We start from the raw sequence: 25,511 nt of genomic DNA, 5'->3' as shown, positions 1-25,511 counted from the left end.
GTGCCAAAGAGCTTGTGTTTCATTACAACTCCTTTTGTCACTGCAAGTAAATAGCTGTATTTCATATACTGAATATCTAAGAATGGAGAAGTCTGCTGAAACACCACCGTTGTGAGTATCATCATAAAGGATAATCCTTTATTCACCATATACAATTTCTTGTTTTAAGAATTGGTCATTTTTCACATACCCCAACTTACTCTCCAGAGACACTTGGAGAGTATTGGGGTCAGAGTGCAGGGTTAGCTATTTGTACAGCAGCCCTGGAGCAATTGCAGGTTAAGGGCCTTGCTCAAGGGCCCAACAGAGTAGCATTCCTTCAGTCACTGTCAGGAACTGAACTGGCATCCTTTGAGTTGCCAGACAGATCCTTTAGCCAGAGAGCCACCATTGGTGTAAGTAAACAAAATTTCATAAATGGGGTAGCATAAATTACATATAATTAAATATCAAGGAAACAAATTAATTGGCGATTGACTTTAAGTGAGGGAAGATAACAGTCTTGCATTTGTACATCAATGACCAGGTTTGCTCGGTTGTATGTCAGAGACTTAACTTCCTTCTCACTCACTTAGTGAAATGCAAACAAAATTTTGGGGTTTCTCTAGTGAAATTCAATCAACCAGAAACATGACCAACAGCTAGATTTACTAAAGCAATGAATAGCAAAATAGAAAAAAAATGGACAAATGCTTGGTTTTAAATTTTATTAGTGAGAATGTATTATCACATCTTTGCTCAAAGAAGTCAGATTATATCGTTCTTACAGAAGACTCATTTACATATTAATGATTTAAGCAGACTAAATTGACAATGAGTTGGACAAGTATTTTATTCTATTTATTGGTAATAAAACTAAAACTTAGGAAATAATGAGTATTAAAATGCCAATCTCTGTGGTAGCCACTTCAGTAATGTCCGATTCTAAAGGATGTTGTAAAAGGGTAAGTCAGAAAGTATCCACAATAATGCTTGTAACATTTTACAGTGTTGGCTGCATGTTTATAGGTGTGTATAAATTGTCATAACACAGCTCCAAACTGGTATGGCGCAAAAGATACTCAAACTGAACAATTTTCTTTTTAGATTCATCTTTAAGTATTTTCCAGACTCTTTATAGCTTACTTTCCTTTTGGCAAAGCTACTGTATGTGCATGTAACTGGGAGTCATTTTTATTCTTAATTCTCTGTATATGCAGTTTGAAATTTAAAGGCTGGAGATTTCATCTATTTATTATACTCCACTTTAGACTGTTTCTCTTTAATTGCAAGCCAAATTATACAGAATTGCCTCAGCAATTGTACATTTTTAAAGGATAATTAACTGTCAGACAAGTGGATGTCTCTTCACAAATATTAAATGTGTTTACATAGATAATGGTGTATCGACGTCTGTTAGTGCTTACAGTTATGTCATTGATTTTTCTGGCCATGCTCTGCTTATCCTTGATCTTGAAATATCAAGTACTACTAAATTTACTCTAAAGCAGTGACTTCTCATAGTTATTAGTGGATGCAGATTTTAGTAAATGAATCAAACAGATAAATTTATATTTTGGCTGAAACAGATTATTTACAAAATAAAACAGAATAAAAACAAAAAAACCCCCACAACCTCTAGAATACAGGGTAATGCTTAAAACCATTCCAAAAACCAAAAAATTATCAAAAAAAAAAATCAGTCAGGAATAAACTTAACCTGCAACTTATAAAATCAATAATAAATATTCATGGATTGCCCACTACTGAACTTTACAAAATAAGACTATTAAATTACAAGTTAAAAATAAAATCACATCATTTTCATTATGAATACGGAGAAAAGCCGTAGATCTTTAGACAATAAAGAAACACTATTAAATAAACAATGCAGTTTGAATTTGAATTACAGAACAAAGAGAAATAATGAGTTAAGAACCATTTTACACCTTTACCCATTGTAAAGTATTACATTAATGAAAATTATGCTACTGAAAATTAAAATCTATTGAATGCTACAGGCTCAGACAGCTATCAGACAGCTGAAGGCCCAGTAGCCTCTTTAGCATTAGGTTTATTCCACTGAAAAAGATGTAAATTTCAAAACATCACCATAAAGTTATGCCCAGTATCTATTGCTTTATTGATACAAAATTTAGTACACCTCTTTCATGTGAAATGTTTTGAGACAATCACCAACGCAGAGCCCAACTTCATAATAGGGACACTAGAAGCATGTTTCTTTGTGCACCTTTTTAGTTTTTCTGTTGCTTGTGCCTAATTAGCATGATCAACACACCCCTGACATAAACAACAGTGCTTAGGGGGTTAACATCTGTCTTGCCTTTCTATTTGATTGCAATCATTTTGCCTTTCCCCACCCCCACATACCTACTTGCTACAACAAGGAATCTTCAGGCATCTGAATTCACCAAGCATTTCATGGTGATTCAATTGTACAGTGCCGTATGCATTACTTTCACGATCTGTGTCAACATCCGATGACCAATTCACATTTTCCTCACTATTACTTGATTCAACTAATTGTTCAGTTTCAGTTTGCTCTAAAGCGGATTGTACAGCTTTTTATTTTCATGCCATTGTGTTTTGGTTGAAGGTTCTGTCACACTCATGTGTACTGTGGAGTTACCTTACAGTGAAATAACGCATAGTTATTCAGGGTTTTTTTTTTTTTCAGCATGTTATTTCATGCTCTAAATGGCAGCAGAACACGGTTTTGAGAATTGCTTGGGCTTAACACTGTAAAGTATATTATACATCACTTTGAGTCTCACTTGATAATAATCGTATTTACATATACAGTAGTATAATTCTGAACTTGAGCCTTGGGTAAACACCAAGGTGTTTAATGCCAGATTAGTTTATAAATGCAAGACCCAATATATGTGCATAGATCAAAATATTACACTTCAGTCCAAATACCTCATTTGATGTAAACAATATGAATTCAGAGTTTTCATTTTAAAATATGGACCCAGACAAGGCTACGCTCTGCTTGCCAGTTTTATGTACCATCCAAGCTCTAATCATCTATTTTAAGAGAATAACTTAGGGGACAGGGAAGTTTCTCACACATACCTGCTACATGTTATTGGGAATATCTATAAAAATCTTGGGTTACAAGATTCATTTGAATAAAAGTGTTTTGTTTCCTGTGAACAACTTTGCATGTCATCTTAAATTAGATCACTTTTTTTGATCACTCTTACATCATGATAGCCTTAAGCAATGATGGGAATTGAAACATTTAAAAGAAATCTCAGATAAGGGTAAAATTCATATTCAAGAATTTCAAGTCATCCATAAAGTGCATTCCTTCTTCAATCTGTCCAAGGTATGCTGTAATTTAGCTTAAAATTGTACATCACACATACTCAACATGAATAATTTAAATGTGGAACACTGAAGGATTTTTTCCTCTACTCGAGTGAATGTCTTCATTAATCCTTTAAACACATTAAGTTTCACCGGATAAACCTAAAATAAATATCAAATGTATTTCTGTATTTTCAAACGTTTTTTTTAAATAATTTAGTAACAGTTATTAATTCTGTTCTGCAATAAACAGGCATTACTCTGGTTAGCCTTTTTGAATTCTAAGTATAAAAGATGAACTTTTGTTATATTTAGTTCAATGTTCAGCAGTCGCTACTTGGGTAGGAGCAAGATGTTGAATGTGGACTTTGGATTTAATTTTTGATTGAAATTTTGATTCAAGAATAATTTTTGCAAGGTTGTTCTGGTTGTATTTGGACTTACCTGTAGTCTACTTACTGTAATGTTATTTATAAGAGCAATAAAACTTGGAGAAAAAAAATGAAGTGTTGTTTACTTAAAATTAATAAAAACCAAATTCACCTTTCAAGAAACAGTTTGAAAGTTCTTTACAATCTGACAGGAATTATTTTTACTTTCTTCAGATAATCAAGCTTGCTATTATTTTGTATACTAAGTTGTTCTTGTGATAATATTAAACTAATCTCTCTCTCTCCTTGGAGTATAAATGTGTATAAAATAAAACATACTATAATATTGTATATCTTACCGACATGCATGATAGTGAAGCAGTTTTTCCAAAAAAAAAAAAATCAAAATTGCATTTTAGGTATAACATTTATTTGGAGGCTTTCTCTTACCTTCTGTATCACTATAACATATGGCCCCAACATTTCAAATCCTCGAGCAAAGTACAAAATGTTACACCAACACAACACCAGTGCAATTGCCATAACTTCTGTTTCTCCATTTGAACTGGTTAGCCTAAGAATTAGCAACAGAAGTACCAAAGAGGCATAGGTGATACTGTGAAAAAAGAAGATGTGTATCATAAAATAGATATAGATAAATAAGATAAATAGATATAGATGGAAAGATATTTTTCTATATATACAGGAAACAATCAAACACTTAATATCTTAGAGGAGGGGTGTCCAACTCCGGTCCTGGTGGGCCACAGGGGCTGCAGGTTTTCATTCTAACCATCTTCTTAATTAGTGAGTCATTTTTGCTGATGATTAACTCATTTTGCCTTAGTTTTCATTGATTTGACTCAGACCCCTTAGTTGTTTATTTTTTCCTTAATGAACAGCCATACAATAATGAGAAACAAAACAAGCCGCTACATGACCAGCTAACCTGAAAATAAAGAAAGGTAAAGGTCGATCACATTGGTCTATTCAGGTCATCAAAACATCTTGACAGTCTACTAAGGCAGAATGGGAGCAGCAACAAGTCATGGTATTAATGATGGCTTTGATTAACAGCAAGAATTGGCTTCTCATTAAGAAACTGGTTGGAGTAAAATTGGCTGGAGTTTGACCTTCCAATTTAGCTGGTCAACTGTTGACTCGTTTTTGTTTTGTTGCCATTTAATGAGGAAACAAATCAATTCAGAGGACTGAATCCTTAACACTAGAATTACCAAAGCCTACAAAAAAACTCAATCCCGGCCCACCTTAAATCCCTTTGCACCTCTCCTTCAGAGTCTTGTGTTGTAAATGTGATCAGCGCAAGCAAGCAGCCTGCTGTCTCATCCCCCTACCCATCGCCGCAGTTCAATTTGCAAAGAAGGTTCTAAGTGCTCAGTGTTTATCTTGGAATGAAGTGCTTGGAGTTGTAGAGGGTAAATCATATATCATCATTTGGAATACATGCATTTCACGTGTGTTCCAGGTCTACAACGATCTATATAAACACCGCTAAAACAGAAATGTTTTTCCTGTTTTAGTAATAAATGACAAAATGTAGACATGAAGTGTATAATATGTGAACCCTGAAATCCAAATATCAAATAAACACTTTCACAAAAGGTACAAGTATAATACAACAGCTTCTGTAATCAAGAGGTTGCCGATTCGACTCCAGCTGCATCCCAAATTTACTGTTTTGAATAGTGAGCTGCTCTTATTGTGAACATTATACAATAACAAAACAAAAAAAAAAAAAAATATGTGCATCTGTAACTGCCAGGGTAAATTTATAGTACTTGTAAAAGCATTTTTTTCCACTTATTCTCTCAGTCATGATCACAATACAATCCCCCCAATTCTAAGATCGGACTGTGAATGGAGTTTTGAGACGATGATGGGGGATAAAGGCTGAGACAAACACTGGTGAATCTGCCTTCTTAGTATCTCATTGTCACTTGACCATTTTTTATATTCAGTGTTATTGAGTGTTCATGCTCATGCTGAATTAGTATGGTCCATGATGTTCAAAGCCACACTGACAAAAAAAAAAAAAAAAGACATAAGTATATATATTTTCAATAATTAATTTTATGACCTGTATAGTACATTTCAGAAAACATTGTGGCACTGATGCAAAATTATTCATGTTCATTTGCATACCTTTATGCGGTTGTAAACAGTGACTGCGTTTGTTTTTTTTCTCCCCTATCCTGCCCAGTCTCCACATTTTGGTGCATGGTGGTGTTTCTTTTGTACTCCAGGACATGCAAAGGAAAGAATAGTAAAGAGAGGTCAATTCCATGCTATATACAATCGTCCTTCCTACATTTACGACAGGTGTACCTGTTGAGATGTGCACACCTCTTTCTATGCTGTGGTTCCTATTACATTGAAGGAGCAGATGACACCGAGGAGAAGCAGTGGTCTTGAAATAGAAGCTTGTTGATGTTGCATCCTCTTTTTCCAATCACCTTGTCTTGTAAGAAGCGATGCCGAACTTCCTCTGCAAGGTGAGCCAAGAACACTCTTCTTTTCTCAGTGGACCCCATACATGCCTTGCACAGTACAGTACATGTGCATTCATCGTCACCAGGTCAAGCATGTTGTAGCACACAGCAACCAGCCACCTAGGTGTTCAATACATTTACAACACAAAAAGACGCTGACGGAAGGTGCGAAGGGAGTTTTTTTCCATAGGCTTCAGTAATTCTAGTGTTAAAAACAGGGCTATTAAAATGAATGTAAAAAAAGAGTTCATTAGCAGTGAAAACTGCACATTGATTAGGAAAAGGGTTAGAATGAAAACTTGCAGCCACCGTGACCCACCAGGACCGGAGTAGGACAGCCCTGTCTTACAGCATCATAATTACATGATATGGTAAACATATTTATTGCCTTGGATGAGATACTGTACTTGACAATAAAAATACCAAAAACATATTATAACCAAAGGTTGACCAAATCTTACATTATAACATGAAAAGGACCCCCAAGAACAGTCTGTCCAAAATATCTTGCAGCTCCAACTCTTAGTATGTCTGGGATCTGAAGGAGGAAAAAAAAAAAAAAAAACAAACAAAAAAAAAAAAAAAAAACCCAACAAGCTATCAAACTTTTTTTAAAAACCAAAGTAAAAAATTAGCTTTTAAAGAAGAAAAAAATACAACCATAAGTCCCCATCAATATTATCTCTCTTATATTAATGCATTCTAGTTACATTTAAAATTAGCAAGCAGCAGAAAGTGTAGGCTTTAATGCTAAACTAAAGCATCTTTCATTCATTCTGTAAGTCTGCCTATTCTTGCTCTGGTTGTAAAAGCAGGAACTCTGCAGGACCACTGGCCAATCTTCTAAAATATTTGTCATTATATAAAGCACTGCTATGTTATGAAGGAGTATGCACCCATATTTTATTCATATATATATGCAAATTCTCATTTTATTCAGTCCTGTGATTATTTGATCAAAGAAATTTGGCAGGATAGAGATTTAAACTCCTGAAACAAGAAGAGAAAAATACTGTAGATGTCTTTAGGAACATATTGAAAATAAGACTCTCTTAGGAACACATAATATGTAGGTACATGTATTTCAAAATTCAAAATAAAGTTTTATCTAATGGGATGAAGGATGGGGCTCTTACCCAGCCGGGACGTTCAGCATCTCCCTCAAGATGAAAGAGGGCAGGCCCAATGGCTTGTTATGCGCCACGGGTTTGGAGTATGGAAGCTAAGCCCTGCTGGGGCGCATGGGGAATGGCTGAAACCTCTCCTGTTGGACTGGGTGCTCTGTAAGATGAGCTGCCTCAACTCCATTTGAGGAGCCTGAGCTGGGAGGAGGGGAACGAAGTTTGCATGAGGAGGAGAGGAGGCAGAAGTGAGGTGAAGAGAAAGAGAGAAGACAAAGTGTATATCGTTTGGGACTGTGCTGTACTGCATCGGTGGTGGGAAATGGGAGAAGAGTGTTTTCCTCCTTAGAAACAAAGCCTGTGTTGTGCTGGGACTTGTGCTGTGTCTGTTGTGTCAGGTGTTTGGGGAGCTGTGCATCCCCAGTGGTCACACTATCTATATAAATATGAAAACTTGTGTGTATTAAAGTCAGACAGCAGACAAAAAGTAGTAATTTTTTTAGTTTTCAACATTTTACAAAAGTCTCAATGAATTAAGAAACAAATGTTATCTTTTACATGCTGGTTTGAATGTTAATTCAAAACTTAGTTTTCATGACTGTAAAAAATACAAAAAAATGACTCAATTACTTTGCAGTGTCAGGATTAAACAGTCTCACAGAAAGTGCCTTTTATAGTCAAATGTAATTCTATTCCTTTAACAATTTATTTTGGTACAGATTACAAAATCTTACAAGTTATGCTAATTTTTAAATAAGCAAAAGCTATATTTATTATGGAAGAAGATGATCCTCTGTGGCAACCCTTAACGGGAGCAGCCGAAAGAGGAAGAATAAGAAGAAAAGCTACATTTATATAATATGGCTAATATTGTTTTTTCTTTACTGTTTCCTAGGCAGAAAAGAAACAAGAAAAAAAGTGATTAAGTTTTTATCCAGGAAAGTGACAACACAAAGCATTAGAACACAAACACTAAAGAATAACTTTGAAATTAAAATCAGCAAACTTTGCTATGCTGTAGCCAAAAAAACTTCCAAGGTTTAGTAAAAGTGATTCTGCAGTACCTTAAACTTCAATGATGCTTTTAGAATAGATATGTACATTGGAAAAGAATGCAACTACAAAGGAGTATAACTATTGCCAATCATTATGTATAAAAGGAGTACATAGTAAAGTAGATCAACTTTGCATTGAAAAGATACCAATGGCCACTCAAGTTCAAAGCCAGTCATTTTAATTTGTTGTTTCTCATAAGACCACCAACAGTCATTTCACAAATGCAAATATAGGAAAACAAGACTGCTTAATCTAACTTTACACTTTAGGCATACAGTATATAGCATTTCTAATACAGTGATCATAATATCCCCGATTCACAATGTGGCATAGCACTCAAACCATAAATTAAATTTAAACAGTGCAGTAGGTACCCAGGAATCAAAAACATCAGAAGTATAGTGTATCATGACTGAGACTCTTGGGGTTATAGAATTGGCTCGTGTCCACTATTTCATAAGATAACGGGCAAGATAATGGATGATACTGAGGAAATGGCCAATAATTTAGCAGTGTTTGTCGGTCATGTGGGGCTCAGAAGCAGGTGGAAGTAGCAACATTTTACACACTGTTGGACTGCAACCAAAAAACAATAGTGAGGCTAAATGTGCCGATAAAGGACTTTAAAAGGCGAGGATCAGAAATAAGCCATTGTTATTACATTACCTTAAACATTATTATACCAGAAGAAAAACCTGTTTACAGTAATACTGTACAAATATAAACCATGACTTCATAGACACAGGAATATCAGCCAAAGGACAGGACACAACATTCTTTATTAAAATCTAATTAAAATTTCATTGTCCTGTTTAAAGGGGAGTGGGAATTTCTATTTCTGACCAACATACATGCCACCACTCTCTGCTGCCAAAATCTGCACTGCATGAACTACATTTGTTTTCTATGAAAAAAGAAAATCAACCAGCAGCAGAGTATACTGCATAGACACTAAGAACACACCCGGAATTCCTCCAAGTCAGAATATTGAACTTCACTTCTCTTTAAAAAGAAAATTGATATTGAAAGAAAGGGGACAAAAGTAAAATCTGACTAATGGTCACAGAACTAAGTGTATATATTTTTAACATTGCCTGCAAAGTTGACAGCATGTTCTTGAAAATGTTTTTGAAAGGTTCTTCAGTTTAAAGTTAAAAATATGCATTTTTAGTTTTGCATTTTCCATTGAAGGCAAAAAGAATAACCAATACTGGTTTGTTGGTTTAGGAGATACTGTATACATAGAGATACAGGCACACATGACTATACCATTCGTGAAACATAAAAAAACAAAACAAAAAAAAGTCTACCTCCAAAAGCAGAATAACCACAGCTCCAGTTACACTGATTATTTCCCCAATCAGTCTTAGGTGATCATTGTAGGTTACATAGCTTTCCTGAGAGAAAAATAAATAAATGATTGATTTTAGGTCAGTTTTAAAAATGCTATGGCTTCTCTATTACTGTTATCAATACAAGAATTACCTGAAGTGTTTTCTGTACGTAGAGAGTCACGTCTCTTGGATCTGTAGCATTGTCTGTGCGTTGTTTGAGGGGTCGGAAGATGCAGCAGAGTGTAAAGCAAGTAATATAGACCAGATATAGAAGCATCAAGAACCAAAAGTAGTGCTTGCCATATTTGTTCCATTTAAGCTTTACCAATTGATTTAATGGTGTGACTTCAAGAATTCTTCGAGCCTGTTAGGCAAAGTAGCGTAAAAATTAATGGAATTAAAATGGGTTCAAAGGTAAATGGAATTTCCATATCAAAGAGAAAGAAAGAACAGAAGCTGTACAACAAACTATTTCACAACAAGTTTTTTTTTATTAACAACATCAGTAAATTAATATTGTGTTAAAATAAGTTCAACACATTTTTGCTAGGTTTTGTTGAAGTTTTGGGCCATTCTTCAAAGAGAAGATGCGATTCCCCCCCACCCTCTAATTTTAGTTACAATATTACATTTGACTTGTGACTTAAGAATTTGCAATGAGCAAGCACTATAGTGTAAGCTATCGTAATATTTTTTATGACAATGTTTTCTCATCCAATGTTCCTTCAAATAATGCTATTAGTTTTTGGATTTACAATTACTCCTAATTAAACATATGTCAAGTAAGAATTTTATCTCCAGTCTAATTTGTAAAATGAATGTACCTAATCATTATATAACCAGTTTAGCTCAATTCATTTTTGTTGGGGGAACCATTTGATTTTTCTGAATTAAATGTTTTTCAGTAAGGCCTGAAAAGAACATTCATTGAATGACAGGTTTGCTGAGGGGCAGATTCATGAACATGCAACCAACCGACCCGGGTTAATCAAACTAACCGACATGCATTTGTGAAATAGGAGGACATCAGAACATCAAGAAAAGCCACATGGACACTAAGGGAACATGAATATACTTTACAATGAAAGGGATTGGACAAGGATCTGAATCAAAATTAGTACAATTGTTGCTGCTGCTTAGTGGCTCTGTTATTTGTCATAAAGGGGAGCCTCATGATTTATAACTACATGGTATTATTACCTTAAACACTGACAGAATAGATTGCTGAAAATATATGTTGAAAGATCAAGTAAATACATTCCTAAGCATATAGAAACAGGAGAGGTTTAATAATGACAGGCAAGTAATTTTACATTTTTGGGAATGATATGGGAGGACATTTCTGTGAAACCAACCATTTTAATACAATGCTGTTCATATAATGAATATATAAGAAAAAAAATTTAAGTAAATGCGTAGCACAAACCCTAATGAAAAAAAGTGGGAAAATAAATAAAATTGTGCAGGACAAATATATTAGCCAATAACCTATTTGAATTGTGACTTTTGCTGAGCAATTCTGCAGGGCAGAAAAAAAAAAAAAAATTGTAGAAGTTGATTTTAACTATGTTACCACGTTCAACATAAGCAGTTCACAATATTTATTTACCTCTCTTTTTTCACTGCAAACAATAAGCTCAAGAATTGAAGATTCATCGGCCCATGAGTCAATTTCTGTAAGATCGTACAGGTAGGAAGAAAGTGGACCATAGCACCATTGGAAAACACGACGCTTGTTCAATATGTGCTGGAACATCTGGTGAAATTAGTATGAAAAGGAAAAAATGAGAACAGTGCACATTTAAGAAAAAGAAAAAAAAAACCAACCCTATCATCACTAGCTTAGATACTACATTTATACAACCACAGAAAATACATGCAGTCTCACAAGCTTCTAGCCCCTTACATGACAGAAGCAAATAAACAGCTTGTTTCTGACCTTAATTTTCAGTTTAATGACGAATGTTCCAAATTGTTATGCAGAATTGTCTGCTATTCTACAACAACATAATTCCTCAACCGGTGATTCACAAAGTATAGCAAGCACTAGCTTGGGGTTTGACTTCCTTCCAGTAATCAGGCAAATGACCAGGAATTATACTGCAGAATAATATTAAATGTAATCCATTTATCCTGATGTGGTATGATTTTAATTGGCTTTTTATGATAGATTATTAAAAGTTGTTGGGTATGTGGACAGTATGAATTCTGAAAACTGCATTTCTTAGAACAATGCACGATGTATACAAGAGTTGCATGAAAAGCAAATTATAGTTTAAATTGAATAAAAGTATCCAGTGTGTTGTTTTGTAGTTTATTAGAGAGTTAAGCAAATTGCACTGGTTTAGTCTCCATTTGTTTTTTTAGAAGATGCAGATATTTCATAAAATGTACCAACATGCTTTCCATCTTGCCAATGTAAACATTTCTGTACTAGATTCACCCCAAAGTACATTTAAGAATACATTTTGAGTATAACAGTCTGAATTTAAAACTTTTTAATTTTCAGACAAAACAAAGCAAGCAAAAAGTAGAATGTATACTGATGTGCCTCTTTCACCAAAATTACATAATTTTGCTCCACTTTGTTCATGAAGCATTGTTTGTTCTATCTCTTGAACTATCTCATAGTTGGTGAATATAACATACCAGCCATGGTACCTGTCGAAGACTTACCAATTTGAAAGACCAAAATGACCAATCACAGCAAAGCCAAACTGATCAATCAGATTGCTCTGAGGGACTGGATACACAGACTCTAGTATTTTATTATATAGTAGAACATTGGTAGAATAGGAGAGAGAGTACACTGGTTTATTAAACAGTCTTTTTTATGTACTGTACCTATTCATAGAACCAGTTGCACTCCAGTGAATCTATATACTGAACAATGATCAACTGTAATTTGGTATATATTCTATCATTATTAGAAGGGACTTTGCTATTTTCATTTTTATTCACGAACTTGCAAATATACTTAAAATAGTAGATGTGAAATGCTTGAAAATGTTAATGGAACATCAAGACTGATATTAATGGAACTAATTATACCTGGAAGAAGCATATGATGAAGCTGCTGAATGAGAAGAACAAATGATATTCATTGTGAGAAAACAAAGGCAAAAAGTTGTAAGCTTTCAAAAGTGGAAGTCACAAAAACACTGAAAATAAAGCAGATTAGTAAAACTTGACTGGTGTAGTGTTAGAAATGTTGAATGCAGGGAACGTTCTTGGTGCCTCATGAGCAGTTTCCACGCACGGATCGCTATCTATAAAAAATTTATTTGGCGTAAAGCTAGACACATTCTCATGCCAGCTCAATCCATTTTCAGCTTGGTTTTGCAAACTGGTGGCACCCAAAATCAAATCAGTGCACTTTGCCTTTGTGATTTCCGTTTATTTTTTAGATTCACATCCCTAAAATGGCTTTATCAAATACACTGAAATTTACCACATATCTCTCCATTATAAAAAAAAAAATCCTGGAGAGAAACAGTAGGTTGATGAGACATGATCTTCATGTTAAGATCATGAAAGACACTTAAAAGACCTGCGGGACTAGAGAGATTGGCCACGGAGCGTCTCACGGGGACCTTAAACTTGAGACTTTGTGCCAAGAGATTGACCCAGGACCGTCGTGTGATGACGCAGAACATGAGATTCTTGCAAGACACTCCATACTTACAAATAAGAGCAAGGGCAAACTACAACACACTCAGTCGTGTTTTGGCTTTGAGCACACACAGATCCAGGGTTATCAGCGCATATAAAGTGTATAATCACAATATGTTATATATGAAACGTAGATGACTAAGCGAAGAAGAAAGCAGTGCAGAGAAAATAGACTCAAGTGTTGGAGAGACAAAAAAGAAAAAGAATAATCTAGGTGCAAATTCAGAAAATAAGGAAAGTAATTATCAGCCCGGAACAAGTGGAATTGGGGGGGGGAGCACGTCCAATCCGGATATTGACGCTATACACATGCAGAGCAGGTTAGAGATTATGAAAGCAGTGGAATTTGAAAAGCTCAAAAAAAAAGTTGCCACGATACACATGTGGAGAAAGTTAAAGAATATGAAAGTAGGAAAATTAGAAAGTATAAAAAAAAAAAAAAAAAAAAGGTCTCAGGAGCGCAAACAAATGGAAATTATTACTCAAAAAAGGGAAAATAATCACCACGGACCAGGTGCCTCATGCAGAACAGTGTGTGTAGAATTCGCACTATAACATGACATAAGCACAAAAGCCGAAATGTGCTTACGCACAGAAAAATCCAGATGCATAAATCTGTGTGTTCACCAACTTCCACATTCTTCCGCTACATAAATCCCGGTCAGTGTTAAAAGTAACACTTGTGCACGCGCCTACTGTCCCGCCCCGTCTCCTCCCAGAATTACGTCTCTTTGAATATGCAAATCAATATAAATAGTCCTTAAGCTCAGCGTTCTGTGAAAAGACAATGGGAAAAGCACGGAGAAAAATACCAAGTGGAGGCAAGGAAAATCTTACTATTGGTTGGTTTAAACAGTGGTATAAACAACAAAAGGAAGTCGATCAAGTGACAGAGTGTCAGAGAAACTCGAAAGCTCAAGTTCACAAATTCGCACAGTGCTCAAAATAAAAAAAGAAGTTGTCAGATATCAAAGTTGCCGTGAAAAGGCGAGTCGTAGCCCACTGTCTGAGTATCATATGAAAGCTTATTAGGGTACACAGAAAAAATAAATAAAAAATAGGCACACACAGTGGGGGAAAAAAAAGCAGGAAATGACCACTTTAATGACAAAATAAACTACGTGATTAAAGTAGAACATCATAAACTTCATCTTAAAATCGTTTAATTTACTAGTTTCTCAAAATACATCGTAACTAAAGTAGCACGTTAAATGCTTTGTTTTGTATTTCATCTTCTATGTGCTCTGTGTGTGTGTGAATCACTACGTGCTTCTGGGTTTTCTCTACCTCCGACAGGACACAGAATCCATTACATTCGTAATATTACAGCTCTCTGAATAATTAAAATATTGAGAAGTATACTTGATATAATTTTCATGATGATAGGACTTAAAGCATGTTATTAAACATGGGAACACCGTGGCACAGTGATTGTGCGCGACCTTTGATTAAATAATTTATTGCAGCAGTACTAACCACCAATTCCTGTCCTTTCTTTTCTTTCTCCAAATACCCAATCGCCACACAATCAGCTCTGTAATAGACGTTAAGCCATCTGTAGGCTTATAAAGCAGATTCTTCAAAACTTTTAAGGAACATAGAATAATTAAACATGTACCACAAAGTCATTCCATCACGCCAGTCCCAGTAAAGCATACAGTGCGAGGCAGGAAAAATCCGTGAACGGAGCACCAGATCCTTGCTAGCGTAGCAAAACCATGTCCTTTAATTATTAACAATATAGATTATTTAAATGAAGTTAAAGTTTTATCTGTATAATAACATTTTGCTGCATTTCATCTTTAAAATGATATTGTTATCATATGTAAATACGCGCTTTATAAAGTGGCTCAGGTTCTGTATTTTAACTGTAGTGCAAGTTTACAGTGAGGTAATTGTACTTAAGGGCAAACAGTTCTACAAGGAGCACTTGATTGACTGATGGAGTACGTTTAGAACTCTTGGGATGAAACTCTTTCTGAACCGCAAGGTCCGTACAGGAAAGTTTTTTAAGCGTTTGCCTTGTGAGAAGCAGTTCAAATAGGAAGCATGGCTGAGGCAGCGTGTGCTTGATGCTGTATACCTATAATTCTCTTTCCGATCAGCTGCTCCGAGTGGTGCAGTCAGAGTAATATGGAAAGATGATCCGCTGTGGCAACCCCTAACGGGAGCAGCTGAAAGAAGAAAAAGAAGGTGCGGTGAAAGTAACAACGCTAAAGCAGATATGGTATTTGGAATAGTTTGGCCATCAGTTGACCATTACATTGTTACAGGTTAATCACAATCAGATGCTTTAAACTAATAAATATGCAGTTAATTTCAGTGTATTTATAAAGCCACATCAGGAAGGTGGATCTGAAAAAGAAATATAAACCACACAGGAACAGTAGGACTGCTTTGACGCTGGGTGCAGCCAGTCTGGAAAACCAAGTGGAGAACTTACTCTGAGAAATAACGAAAAGACGAATAGAGATCGAATATATGGACATAGGTGTTATGTCAGAAGTATGTAAATATTGTAAGGCTTGGAAGTTTAAGTTAGGAGAATTTCAAAAACCGCGTTTACCTCACAAGCATTTATTGGTTACTTGCCAAAAAAAAAAAATTAACTGCTGATAATGTAGATCGTGTTGTCTTTGCTGAAATTCCAAATAGAGAAAGTTATCCTGAATTATGGTACAAAGTCATTAAACACGTCTCACGTAGCTCATTTAAAAGAGTTCAGAACGTTGGGACTCGAAAGATTCCAAATATTGTTTTTAACGAAGTTCTGAAATAAAAGTGAAACTAATGAAATAGCAACAATTCAAAGAAAAAAAAAATCTTAAAAGTGTGCATCCGTAAAAACAAAAATGGGAGTTGGCGAGCGAAGCAAGCAGGGGGCGAAGCCGATTATAATTGACCTGTAAAAATACAATGGTCCACAGAATGACCAAACTATACTAAATACCATAGCTGCTATATTGTTGTTACTTTCAGTGCACCACAGAGTATTTTAACCCACTGTATCAGAATGTGGAATCGCAGCTATACAGTGGTTGATCGGAAAGCTCTACGGTGGGTTGCCTCAAGAGAATAAAGGGGATATAGCATCTATCCTGGAAAACACTTCTAGTACACGGTCTTTTTGAACTTCTCTCATTCTGCAAATGCTTCAGAGCCTTTCTGGCATGAACCTGGAGACTCCAAACAGTTTCATCCCAAGAGTTGCAAACGCAATGGACAATCAGTCCATCAAGTCCTCCCAGTAGAACTGTTTGTACTGAGAATTACAATTACCTCACTTTAAACTTGCACTACAACCGTAATGTTGCATAACCTGAGCCACTTTAAAAACCATTTGGCTTATCTGCACTATATGTACAAGCAAATTATGCTTATGCTTTTATATTGTATAGTTATTGGTTTTTGCATCATCATTATTATGAAATTATATTATTTTTATTTTATAGGTGTTGAGGACGTCCAGGGGTCTTAAGGACTGGGGGAGCAAGAGTGGCCAGAGCATTGCCTACCCTGGGTTGTAGCGGTGCCTCGGACTCCCGCATGACTTCATGGGAGTTTGAGTTTGGTGCAACCCTGTTGGGATTTGTGGGTGCCTTCAGGGGGTGCTGCAGCAGGGTCTGCTGAACCCTTTTGGGAAGTTCTTCTTCCACACCCAGAAGTGCTTCCGAAAGCTAGGTCATCAAGCACCTGGAGCACTTCGAGGTGCAGTATGAAAGGAATCCGCAGACACTACTTGGGAGCCAGAAATGAGAGAGAGACTAAGCTTGACCGGAGGAATGGAGGAGAATAAGAAAGGAGGAAAAGAGTATTGTGTTTAAGGTGTGCTGTTTATGCTTAAGACTATACTTATGGGAACGAGGAAGGCGTTTCTCACAAGTGAAGAAACAAAGCAAAATTCACCTGTGCTTTTATAAGTGTGCCAGGTTGAATGGCTGGTATACCCCCAGAGTGGTCATAATAGGAAAATTAGTTCATGGAGGAGTTGCATATTTAATCTCATTGTAGCATACAATGACAATAAAGGAATTCAATTCAATAGAAGACAGAAGCCAGTCCTCATCGTCTGTAAATATGCGCCAAGTCAATTTAGATTTCCAAGAGCTATCTTCTTGGAGCTCTTAATACCCTTTTTAATTAAGAGGAAATGCATTAAACTATGTATTATACACTATATTGTTATATTTTAACTTCATTTAAATGAATTAAATAATGTATACTGTTAATAATTAAACGTGTGGGCACGGTGGCGTAGCAGCAGCGATGTGCTGGCACCCTGTTCAGGGATTGGTCCTGCCTCGCACCTTATGCTTGCTTGACTGGCGCGACCCTGGATGGATAGATGGATGGAATAATTAAACATGTACTATGAACATATTTCAGTACTCCTGAAAGTTTTGAAGAATTGGCATTCTAAGCTTACAGCTGGCTTTATATTACAGATCTCATTGTGTGCCGAATGGTTACTTGGAGAAAGAAAAGAAAGGCATTGGGGGTTGGAATGTTTGAAAGAGACAGTACTGCTGCATTAAATTATTTCATCAAGGGTCGCAGCAAGCATCTTTTAGGAGGCAGGAACAATCTCTGGCCAGGGCATCAGCTCATCACTACTACTGCAACACCTTGCCCCCATGTTTAATACATGCTTTAATTCATTTCATCATGAAAATGATAATCAAATATACATCTTATTATTTAAATTGTTCAGAGAGCTGTAATATCATAAATGTAAATGTATTGTGTTCTGTTGGCATAAGAGAAAGCCCATTTTAAAGGCACATAGTGATCCACAAACATAGAACACACAAAATATACAGCGTTTAACATGCTGCTTTAGTTATGATGGGATTGGAGAAACTAGGAAATTTAACATCAATTTTAAGATTAAGTATATGATTAAATTGGACATTTCAACCTTTGCCCCCATGGTGTCCCCATTTTTTCTCTCTTTTGTCTGTATTCTAATACACTTCCATAACACGCTCAAACAGTGGGTTATGACTTGCCTTTTCATGTGGACTTTGATACCTGTCCACTTTTTTTTATTATTATTATTGATGGGCACTGTGCAACTTTCTCAACTTGACATTTTGAGTTTGTGTATCACTCGATCAACTTCCTTTTGTTGCTTATACAACTGATTAATCCAACAACTAGTATGTTTTTCCTTGCCTCCTCTTCACATTCCCAGAAATTCTTTTTTTCCTTACGTGCTTTTGCCATTGTCTTTTAACCAAACACTGAATAGGAAAGGTGATATTTATATCGATTTGCATATTAAAATATGCAAAATTCTGGGAGGAGTCATGGTGGGATGGCTGGCACGTGCACATGCATTACTTTTCACGCTGATCAAGATTTATATAGCAGAAGAACATGGAAGTTGGCGTATGCACAGATTTATGCATCTGAATTTTTTTGTGCATACGCATATTTCTGTTTTTGTCTGTACACCATGTTTTAGTGTGAATTCTATGCATGGTGTTATACATAAGGCCCCTGAAGATGATTGTGTGAAAGAAAGGATTCCTAAAGACTGAAGAAGTATGCTTGCTCCACTGTACACATTAAAGGGTAATCCATTAATGTGCAAGTCAAATTAAGCTTTTGGAGCATGTAATTCTGGTAGTGGATGGATTGCTAAGGCAAGTAGAATAAGGGATTAAGTGAAAGTTTGCAGCATGCAGCTGGTTTCATGCATGGAACTAAAGATCTGATCTTTGTTGTCAGCCAAATGTATGACAAGGATTAGACAAAGGAAAGGATCCTGCATTATACAAAACAGTTACTGGAGAATGTTTTTGGTGAGGGGAGTATTAAGAAAGTTGTGTGAATAAATGGATAAATGTTTTTGGTCTGCCGTGATCTTAATGTAAAACTAAACATGAAGGATGTCTAGGCCGGCAGATGAGCAAAGTGAATTTAGAAGATTAGTTTGGAGTCCATTTCTGTTTATGATACTGAAGGACATGATGACCAGAGAAATCCAAGAACAACTGCCACAGAAACTCTTGTACACTGGTGACCTCATTTTGATTGAATCAAAACTGAAGATAATGTGATAAAAAACTAGTTTGGAGGCAAAAGGCCTCAAACGTTAATCCAAGAAAGACCAAGCTAACGGTTGCAGTAGAAGTGGCAGAAAGCATGGAAAAACGTGTGTGCACAGCCACATGGAGTATGTAGTAAAGGTGATGGGAGAATTTTAATTCAGTACACAGTCTGTCAGGAATGGCTGGGTCAAGAATGTAGTTGTGTGGAGAGTAGTCTGAAAGTGGCAAGTGTGATCATTATTTGTAGAAATTGTGTGAGTGGGATACTAAATTCTGCAACACAGGTCAATTTAGAGATTATTAATGGAGTTGTTTTGACAAACATGGGGAGGTTCCATTACTTAAGTGTCATAAGTACAGTTAGAGGTGCAGGCACAGCCGTGTGTTAACAAGAGTTGCAGGTGCATGAAAGTTTCTGGGAGATGTCCCCAAATTCTGACATCTAAAACAATCTCTTGGAATTGAAGGGTAAAATTTATAAAAGCTGCATCAGAAGTTGTATGCTCAACAGGAGTGAGATATGGTTAATGAAAGCAACACAAATGAGAACAATCAGATGAATGTGTGGAATATCATGGCATGAGAGAAGATGAATTATGATATAAGAATAAGACTCTGTGAAGTGAATAGGTTTTGTACTGAGTAGAAGCAGATTAATAATATATAAAGCAACAGGCAGAGGATGATCACATGAACACTTGCACCAAAATATACATTAATTGAATAAGGCAGAGAGGGCATTGTATGAAATGATATTGGGGGGTTAAAAAAAAAAGGTTTCTCATCCCATAGGATGCCCAAAACCATAGAGCATGGAGGGGAAAAAAAGATTTGGGGGCTAATCTAAGGAAATCTAAAAATAAAATATCGAATACATTGAATATTCATAATAATACCTCTATATTCACAGTTATCTGAAAATATAATTTTGTTTATTTTCTAACAGACGCTACCCAACTATTACAAGTGTTTCCAACGATAGCAGAGTATTTTGAGCATCATTCTATGCTATACTATAGGTCAGGGGTGCCCACACTTTTTCGGCTTGCAAGCAACTTTTAAAATGACCAGGTCAAAATGATCTACCTACATTAAAAATGCTAAGTAATATAGTTGTGAAGGATGGCCGGCCAGTTATCCCGGCCAATACCCCCAAGCCGCCAGGTGGAGCCCTCATTGCAGCATGGAGGTCCCCAGAAGACCAGCAGGGCATCATGGACAATGGAGTTTTTATGCAAAGCCCTGCTGGATGCCATGGGGGCCCCAGGAGGTAGCTGCAGGGAGGACCGAGGGCTTCTTTGTGCCCTGTGACCCGGAGGTTCGTCATAGGAAGAGCGACGGACTTCCAGGTTGAAGAAAAGAACTTTTACTTGACCCGGAAGTGATTGAGGATCACATGGACTGGGGATTGAGAATACTTCCGGGTCAGGGATTATAAAAGGACTGTGGGAGCTCCCAGACGGCGAGCTGAGCTGGGTGGAAGGGTGGCAACGCGTCTGGGAGCTGGAGGATTGTATTATTGTGATTTATATGAGTATTGTGGTGGAGAGTGTGCTTGGTGCACTGTGGCGACAAAATAAAGTCAACTTGAGGACTTTTACCTGGTGTCTGGAGTCGTGGACAGGGGTTCAAGGGAGCGAGAGCGCCCCCTATCGTTCACATAGTATACTTTATACATACAATATATGTTGTCGTACCTTGCATAACTGAATAACCCTTATGGCACAAATAATAATTCATTACATTTATATAGCGCTTTTCTCAATACTGAAAGCGCTATCCACACAGGGAGGAACCGGGAAGCAAACCCACAATCTTCCATAGTCTCCTTACTGCAAATCAGCAGCACTACCACTGAACCACCTGTGAGGATGTCCTCACAATAACAATTCAATATATTTATGGTCACTACAGTATTTGGATTTAATAATCTTCATTTGGGAAATGGCGGATTCCACTGTAGAGGAGTGTTGCAATTTTTGATGCGGGTGAATCACCCTCAACATCTTCCCTTAATGGATAGCACTTAAATGTAGCGATTGGCTCAAGTAAAGACGAGTTTTGAAACTGTCTGTCAAAGTCTGACAGCCAATTTTCAATCTGCTCTGTGTAGCGTATGCTGTCAAGTTGCACACGTGCCTTCCATTGCGTCTCCAGCTCTGACGTGAGGTTTTGGATGTTCCCCAAATCATGGCGCTGCAGCTTTGAGGACAGATATTGCATTTTTTGTTTGAAAGCATTAACTGAGCTACATCATATTGAGCATGGTTTTGTCTTTTCCTTGCAGCTGTAAATTAAGCTCATTCAATATGTTGGTCAGATCGGGAAAAAAAAATGCCAAGTCTAGCAGCCATTGATTGTTATTAAGTTGCTTGTATTCTGCATGTTTAATGATAAGGAGAAACTCCTTTTTCTCCGGCCAGGGGTCTCGAAATCTCAGAAGGAATTTCTTCCTAGCCATCTGTCTCAACGAAGGCCTCTTTTATCATCTCTCCATCTTGGAAGGACTTCTTATGCTTAATGATTGAGTGACTCACCCGAAACAATGCTATGGTGTGTCTGCCTTTGCTTTTGAATTCGCCAAGTGAAAAATGATAGCTGTCCGATTAACTGTGACTTTAGTTCCCCTCTCCTTTTTCTTCTCAGATCGCTTTTCAGAAGGAAGTCAGTTTCGTAGTTTTTATGAACAGTTCGAAAGTGCCTTTTCACATTTTCCTTCTTTGGAATAGCAATGATAGATTCACAGATCAGACAAATGCACTTCGATTGTGACATTGTGAGAGAAAAAAAAATCCTCTTCTAATTCCACATCCAGCCCATATCCTCCCCCCCAACAAATATTTTTTTTTAAATCTTTAGTCGATATAAATTGGAAGGCTAACTAGATCACTTAGATAGTCGGAGTTTTGCAGTAGTTTGCATGTTTGATCGTGCATGCAGGATGACCAGTGTGTTAGAAGAAAAGATCTTAGACTGGCCGCCCTGTATGTCAATCAAGTGGTAAATGCAATAGGGAGGATAGATGATAGACTAATATTTAAAAAAATGTATTTTGAAAATTATATTTTCAAAAATATAATTTCTGAATTTAAGACATCTTTAAGGTTCTGAAGGATGGATCAGAGATGTTGGTCAATGAATTAATGTTAACCATCCTCAAACCTGCTTATTCCAACTCAGAGTAGCCAAAGACCTATCAAGCAGCATCAAGTCCAAGGCATGAAACAGCCTTGGACAAGGTACTAGTTTACCTCAAAATACTTCCACACATAAGTTAATTGGACATTCTAATTTAGCCCTGAATAATGCTCATCTTTTAAATGCGAGAGAAAAAAAACTCTTATAGATAGGAGGAGAATGTGCAAATTGTAGACCAACAGTGAGATACAAACCCATACCAGCGAGGCAGCAGTTCTACTCATTGTTTTACCTATCTGCATTTCTTACTTCAACATCCATACCCAGAATTACAAATAGAGATGTTTTAATCAGTATTAGGAAGCAATAGGACTACAAAATAACAAGTTTCATAAAGGTTTATTTGACTAAATACAGTCAATGACCAAACCATGGGATTTGAGCCACATCTCTTAAACCTGTGAAACTGCGATCACTAACTGCTACAAACACTCTTTTCTGAATCTTTCAAATTTAAATTGCCACAATATTGTGTATGTAGTTACAACAGAGTGTTGCTGAATAGTTTAGAACACTGATTTGTTTTAGGACACAGGAGGGAGACATTAAGTATCTTGTCAGATCCTTCTGTATTCCTATCTATGTATAATTTAGCTGAACTATGTTAAACTACCTGTACTTTTGCCTCATAATGTCTTATCTACTTCAGGAAAACCATATGCACTTCTATCATACACTATTAAGCCCCGTTAAACTGTATTTTCAATAGTGCTTGGTGCTAAACTTTAATTTTCCTTGCAAAGAGTTGCTTTGACATTTAGTATACAATTTATTCAAGATTCAATCAAAGTTAGTCAAAATGAACAGTAAAAGCATATTGTTGAGGCAGTAGTTCAAGAAATCTTAAAACACACATACAAAACATTTATAAAGACAGTACGCAAAGCAAGCAACAGTTTTAGACTGTGTCCTTTAAGCAGTCCAAAAAAGCCCTGGATGAAAATTAAGAGTTTTGAAAGAGAAAAGGAAAAACACACAAAATCACAACAACCACCCCTTTCTGAAAAGAGCTAATGGATAGACAGTCTTCTTCTGAACCCAATGAATGGAACATCCCTGGGCTAGTCAAGGCGAAGAAATAGATAAGATGGAATTCTACTGACTGCTATCCATCACTAGTCTGAAGAACTTTCTTCTGGACTGAACCGAATATTTCAGCATTTGTATTTACCAAACAGAGTATCCAGGGCACTTGTGAGTACTTTATAAATTTATCAAAGAGAAGAAAAAGAAGGACTGTATTCAAGAAAGGTAAAGCCCAACTAACCAACATATTATTAAACAGTGCTTTATTTCAGTCTCAAAGAATAATCTATTGCAGTTGCTTTGTGGACCACATTAATAAAAATAAATAGTGTGCACACTAAAGCTGGGTTTATACTTTACAAGACACATGCTCCAGCGGGCACTGTTGCTACTTAAGCGTCATACCGTTTATACTTGCGCGTGTACTTTACATAAATCTAGAAGATTCCACGAGGTGGCAGTGCGAGATATCATCAAGGTGAGAAAATGTTTGGCTTTGCTGTGTTGTGAATTGCCTGAAACATCCATTAAAATCTGAGGACATCTTGCCACAATATCTCTGAAAAGGATGGGTGTTTAATGATTACATCCATCAATCCAGGGATGTGCCCATTCCAGCTAGCATTGGGCACAAGGCAGAAACAATCCCTGAATGGGGCATCAGCTCATCGCAAGGTGAACACAAGCATACACATACACAAGTGTCATTTTAGTATCACCAAATTCCCAAACCTTCATGTCTTTGGAAGTAAACAGTAGCACATTGTGGAAACACACCAGGAAAACATGCAAAATCCAGGCAGGGAACACCGTGCCGCACCCACAGGTGTAATTATTAACAGTATTCATTATTTAAATGAAGTTAACGACTTATTTGTAAAATACATTTTATTTATTCGTAGGCATCTTTCTAAACACTCAAGGACAGCGAACAATAGGTAAAACACACATTATAAACAAAAGTATAAAAATTTAAATCAGACAAAACAATTGTAATCAAAGAGAAAAAAGCAGTCTTAAACAAATGAGTTTTAAGTTTAGATTTGTAGTACTAGGGTGTTGTACTAAGGAATCCATTCCCAGACGGGTTTATCCATTCCCGGGAATTCAGGAATCCCACATGTCATTCCCAGGAATCCCGGGCTCCCGGGATGACACGGTGAATGGGCATCTCACATGTGAACGGTTTTAGAACAACCGACACTTATTTTTAATAAAACTACTGCAATATGTTGACACCAATAAAAGACTAACCTTATCTACAAGCAGTTCATGCTGTCATATAAGTACATGTATGTAGTCCAGGGGTGCCTTTTCGCCTTTAGATAGATAGAGAGACAGAGAGATAGCATAGTTTTACTTTCAAATAATGCAAAGAGTGTGCGACACATGTTCCGCCCTAATTCTGGGCTCATCAGGCGTACACACTCACTGTACCGTCTCGGGGAGCGAACCTCGGATGTCAGCGCCAGAGGCGAAGCCACGGCGTGCGATTTGTTTATTTGACAGCATGTAGATCGGTGCAATTACATTCATGGCATTCGTAGTCTGAATCACAATCTGACTGTATGGGTGCATGTGGGACGACCAGTCTGTTAGAAGGAAAGATATCTCAGACTGGCCGCCCTGTATGTCAATCAAGTGGCAAATGCAATAGGGAGGATATATGATATTTAAAAGAAATTTTTTTTTGAATGCAATGCGATCTACCTGATCAGATATTGATACACTTGTTCTAAACAACGCCCGCGCTTGCCGTTGCTCTGAAACCCCGCCATTTCAGCTTTTACTGATGCATCCAGTTTCTTGACATCATTCTGTGATGGAAAGTTTCTTGGCACAGATAATGAGG

At 36.6% G+C, this 25,511-nt stretch overlaps 1 protein-coding gene across 2 annotated transcripts in view; it reads right to left on the bottom strand.

Annotated features, from left to right (window-relative positions):
- The window catches only part of LOC120535726 (transient receptor potential cation channel subfamily V member 5-like), a 68,167-nt gene that overhangs the window by 10,160 nt on the left and 32,496 nt on the right, over nt 1–25,511 (bottom strand). For both annotated transcript variants that reach the window (XR_005634965.1, XM_039763752.1), the window contains exons 9-13: nt 11,317–11,463; nt 9,859–10,071; nt 9,684–9,770; nt 6,658–6,734; nt 4,137–4,302 (exon numbers count right to left, since the gene is read on the bottom strand). Coding sequence is in view for 1 of the 2 variants with exons in the window: in XM_039763752.1 (XP_039619686.1) it covers nt 4,137–4,302; nt 6,658–6,734; nt 9,684–9,770; nt 9,859–10,071; nt 11,317–11,463 (690 nt within the window). In the remaining variant the exon portion in view is untranslated. The remainder of the gene's footprint in view (nt 1–4,136; nt 4,303–6,657; nt 6,735–9,683; nt 9,771–9,858; nt 10,072–11,316; nt 11,464–25,511) is intronic.

This window comes from Polypterus senegalus, chromosome 9 (genome assembly GCF_016835505.1).
Source record: "Polypterus senegalus isolate Bchr_013 chromosome 9, ASM1683550v1, whole genome shotgun sequence".
NCBI classification, from domain to species: domain Eukaryota; kingdom Metazoa; phylum Chordata; class Cladistia; order Polypteriformes; family Polypteridae; genus Polypterus; species Polypterus senegalus.
This window is presented reverse-complemented; position numbering and strand designations above follow the sequence as displayed.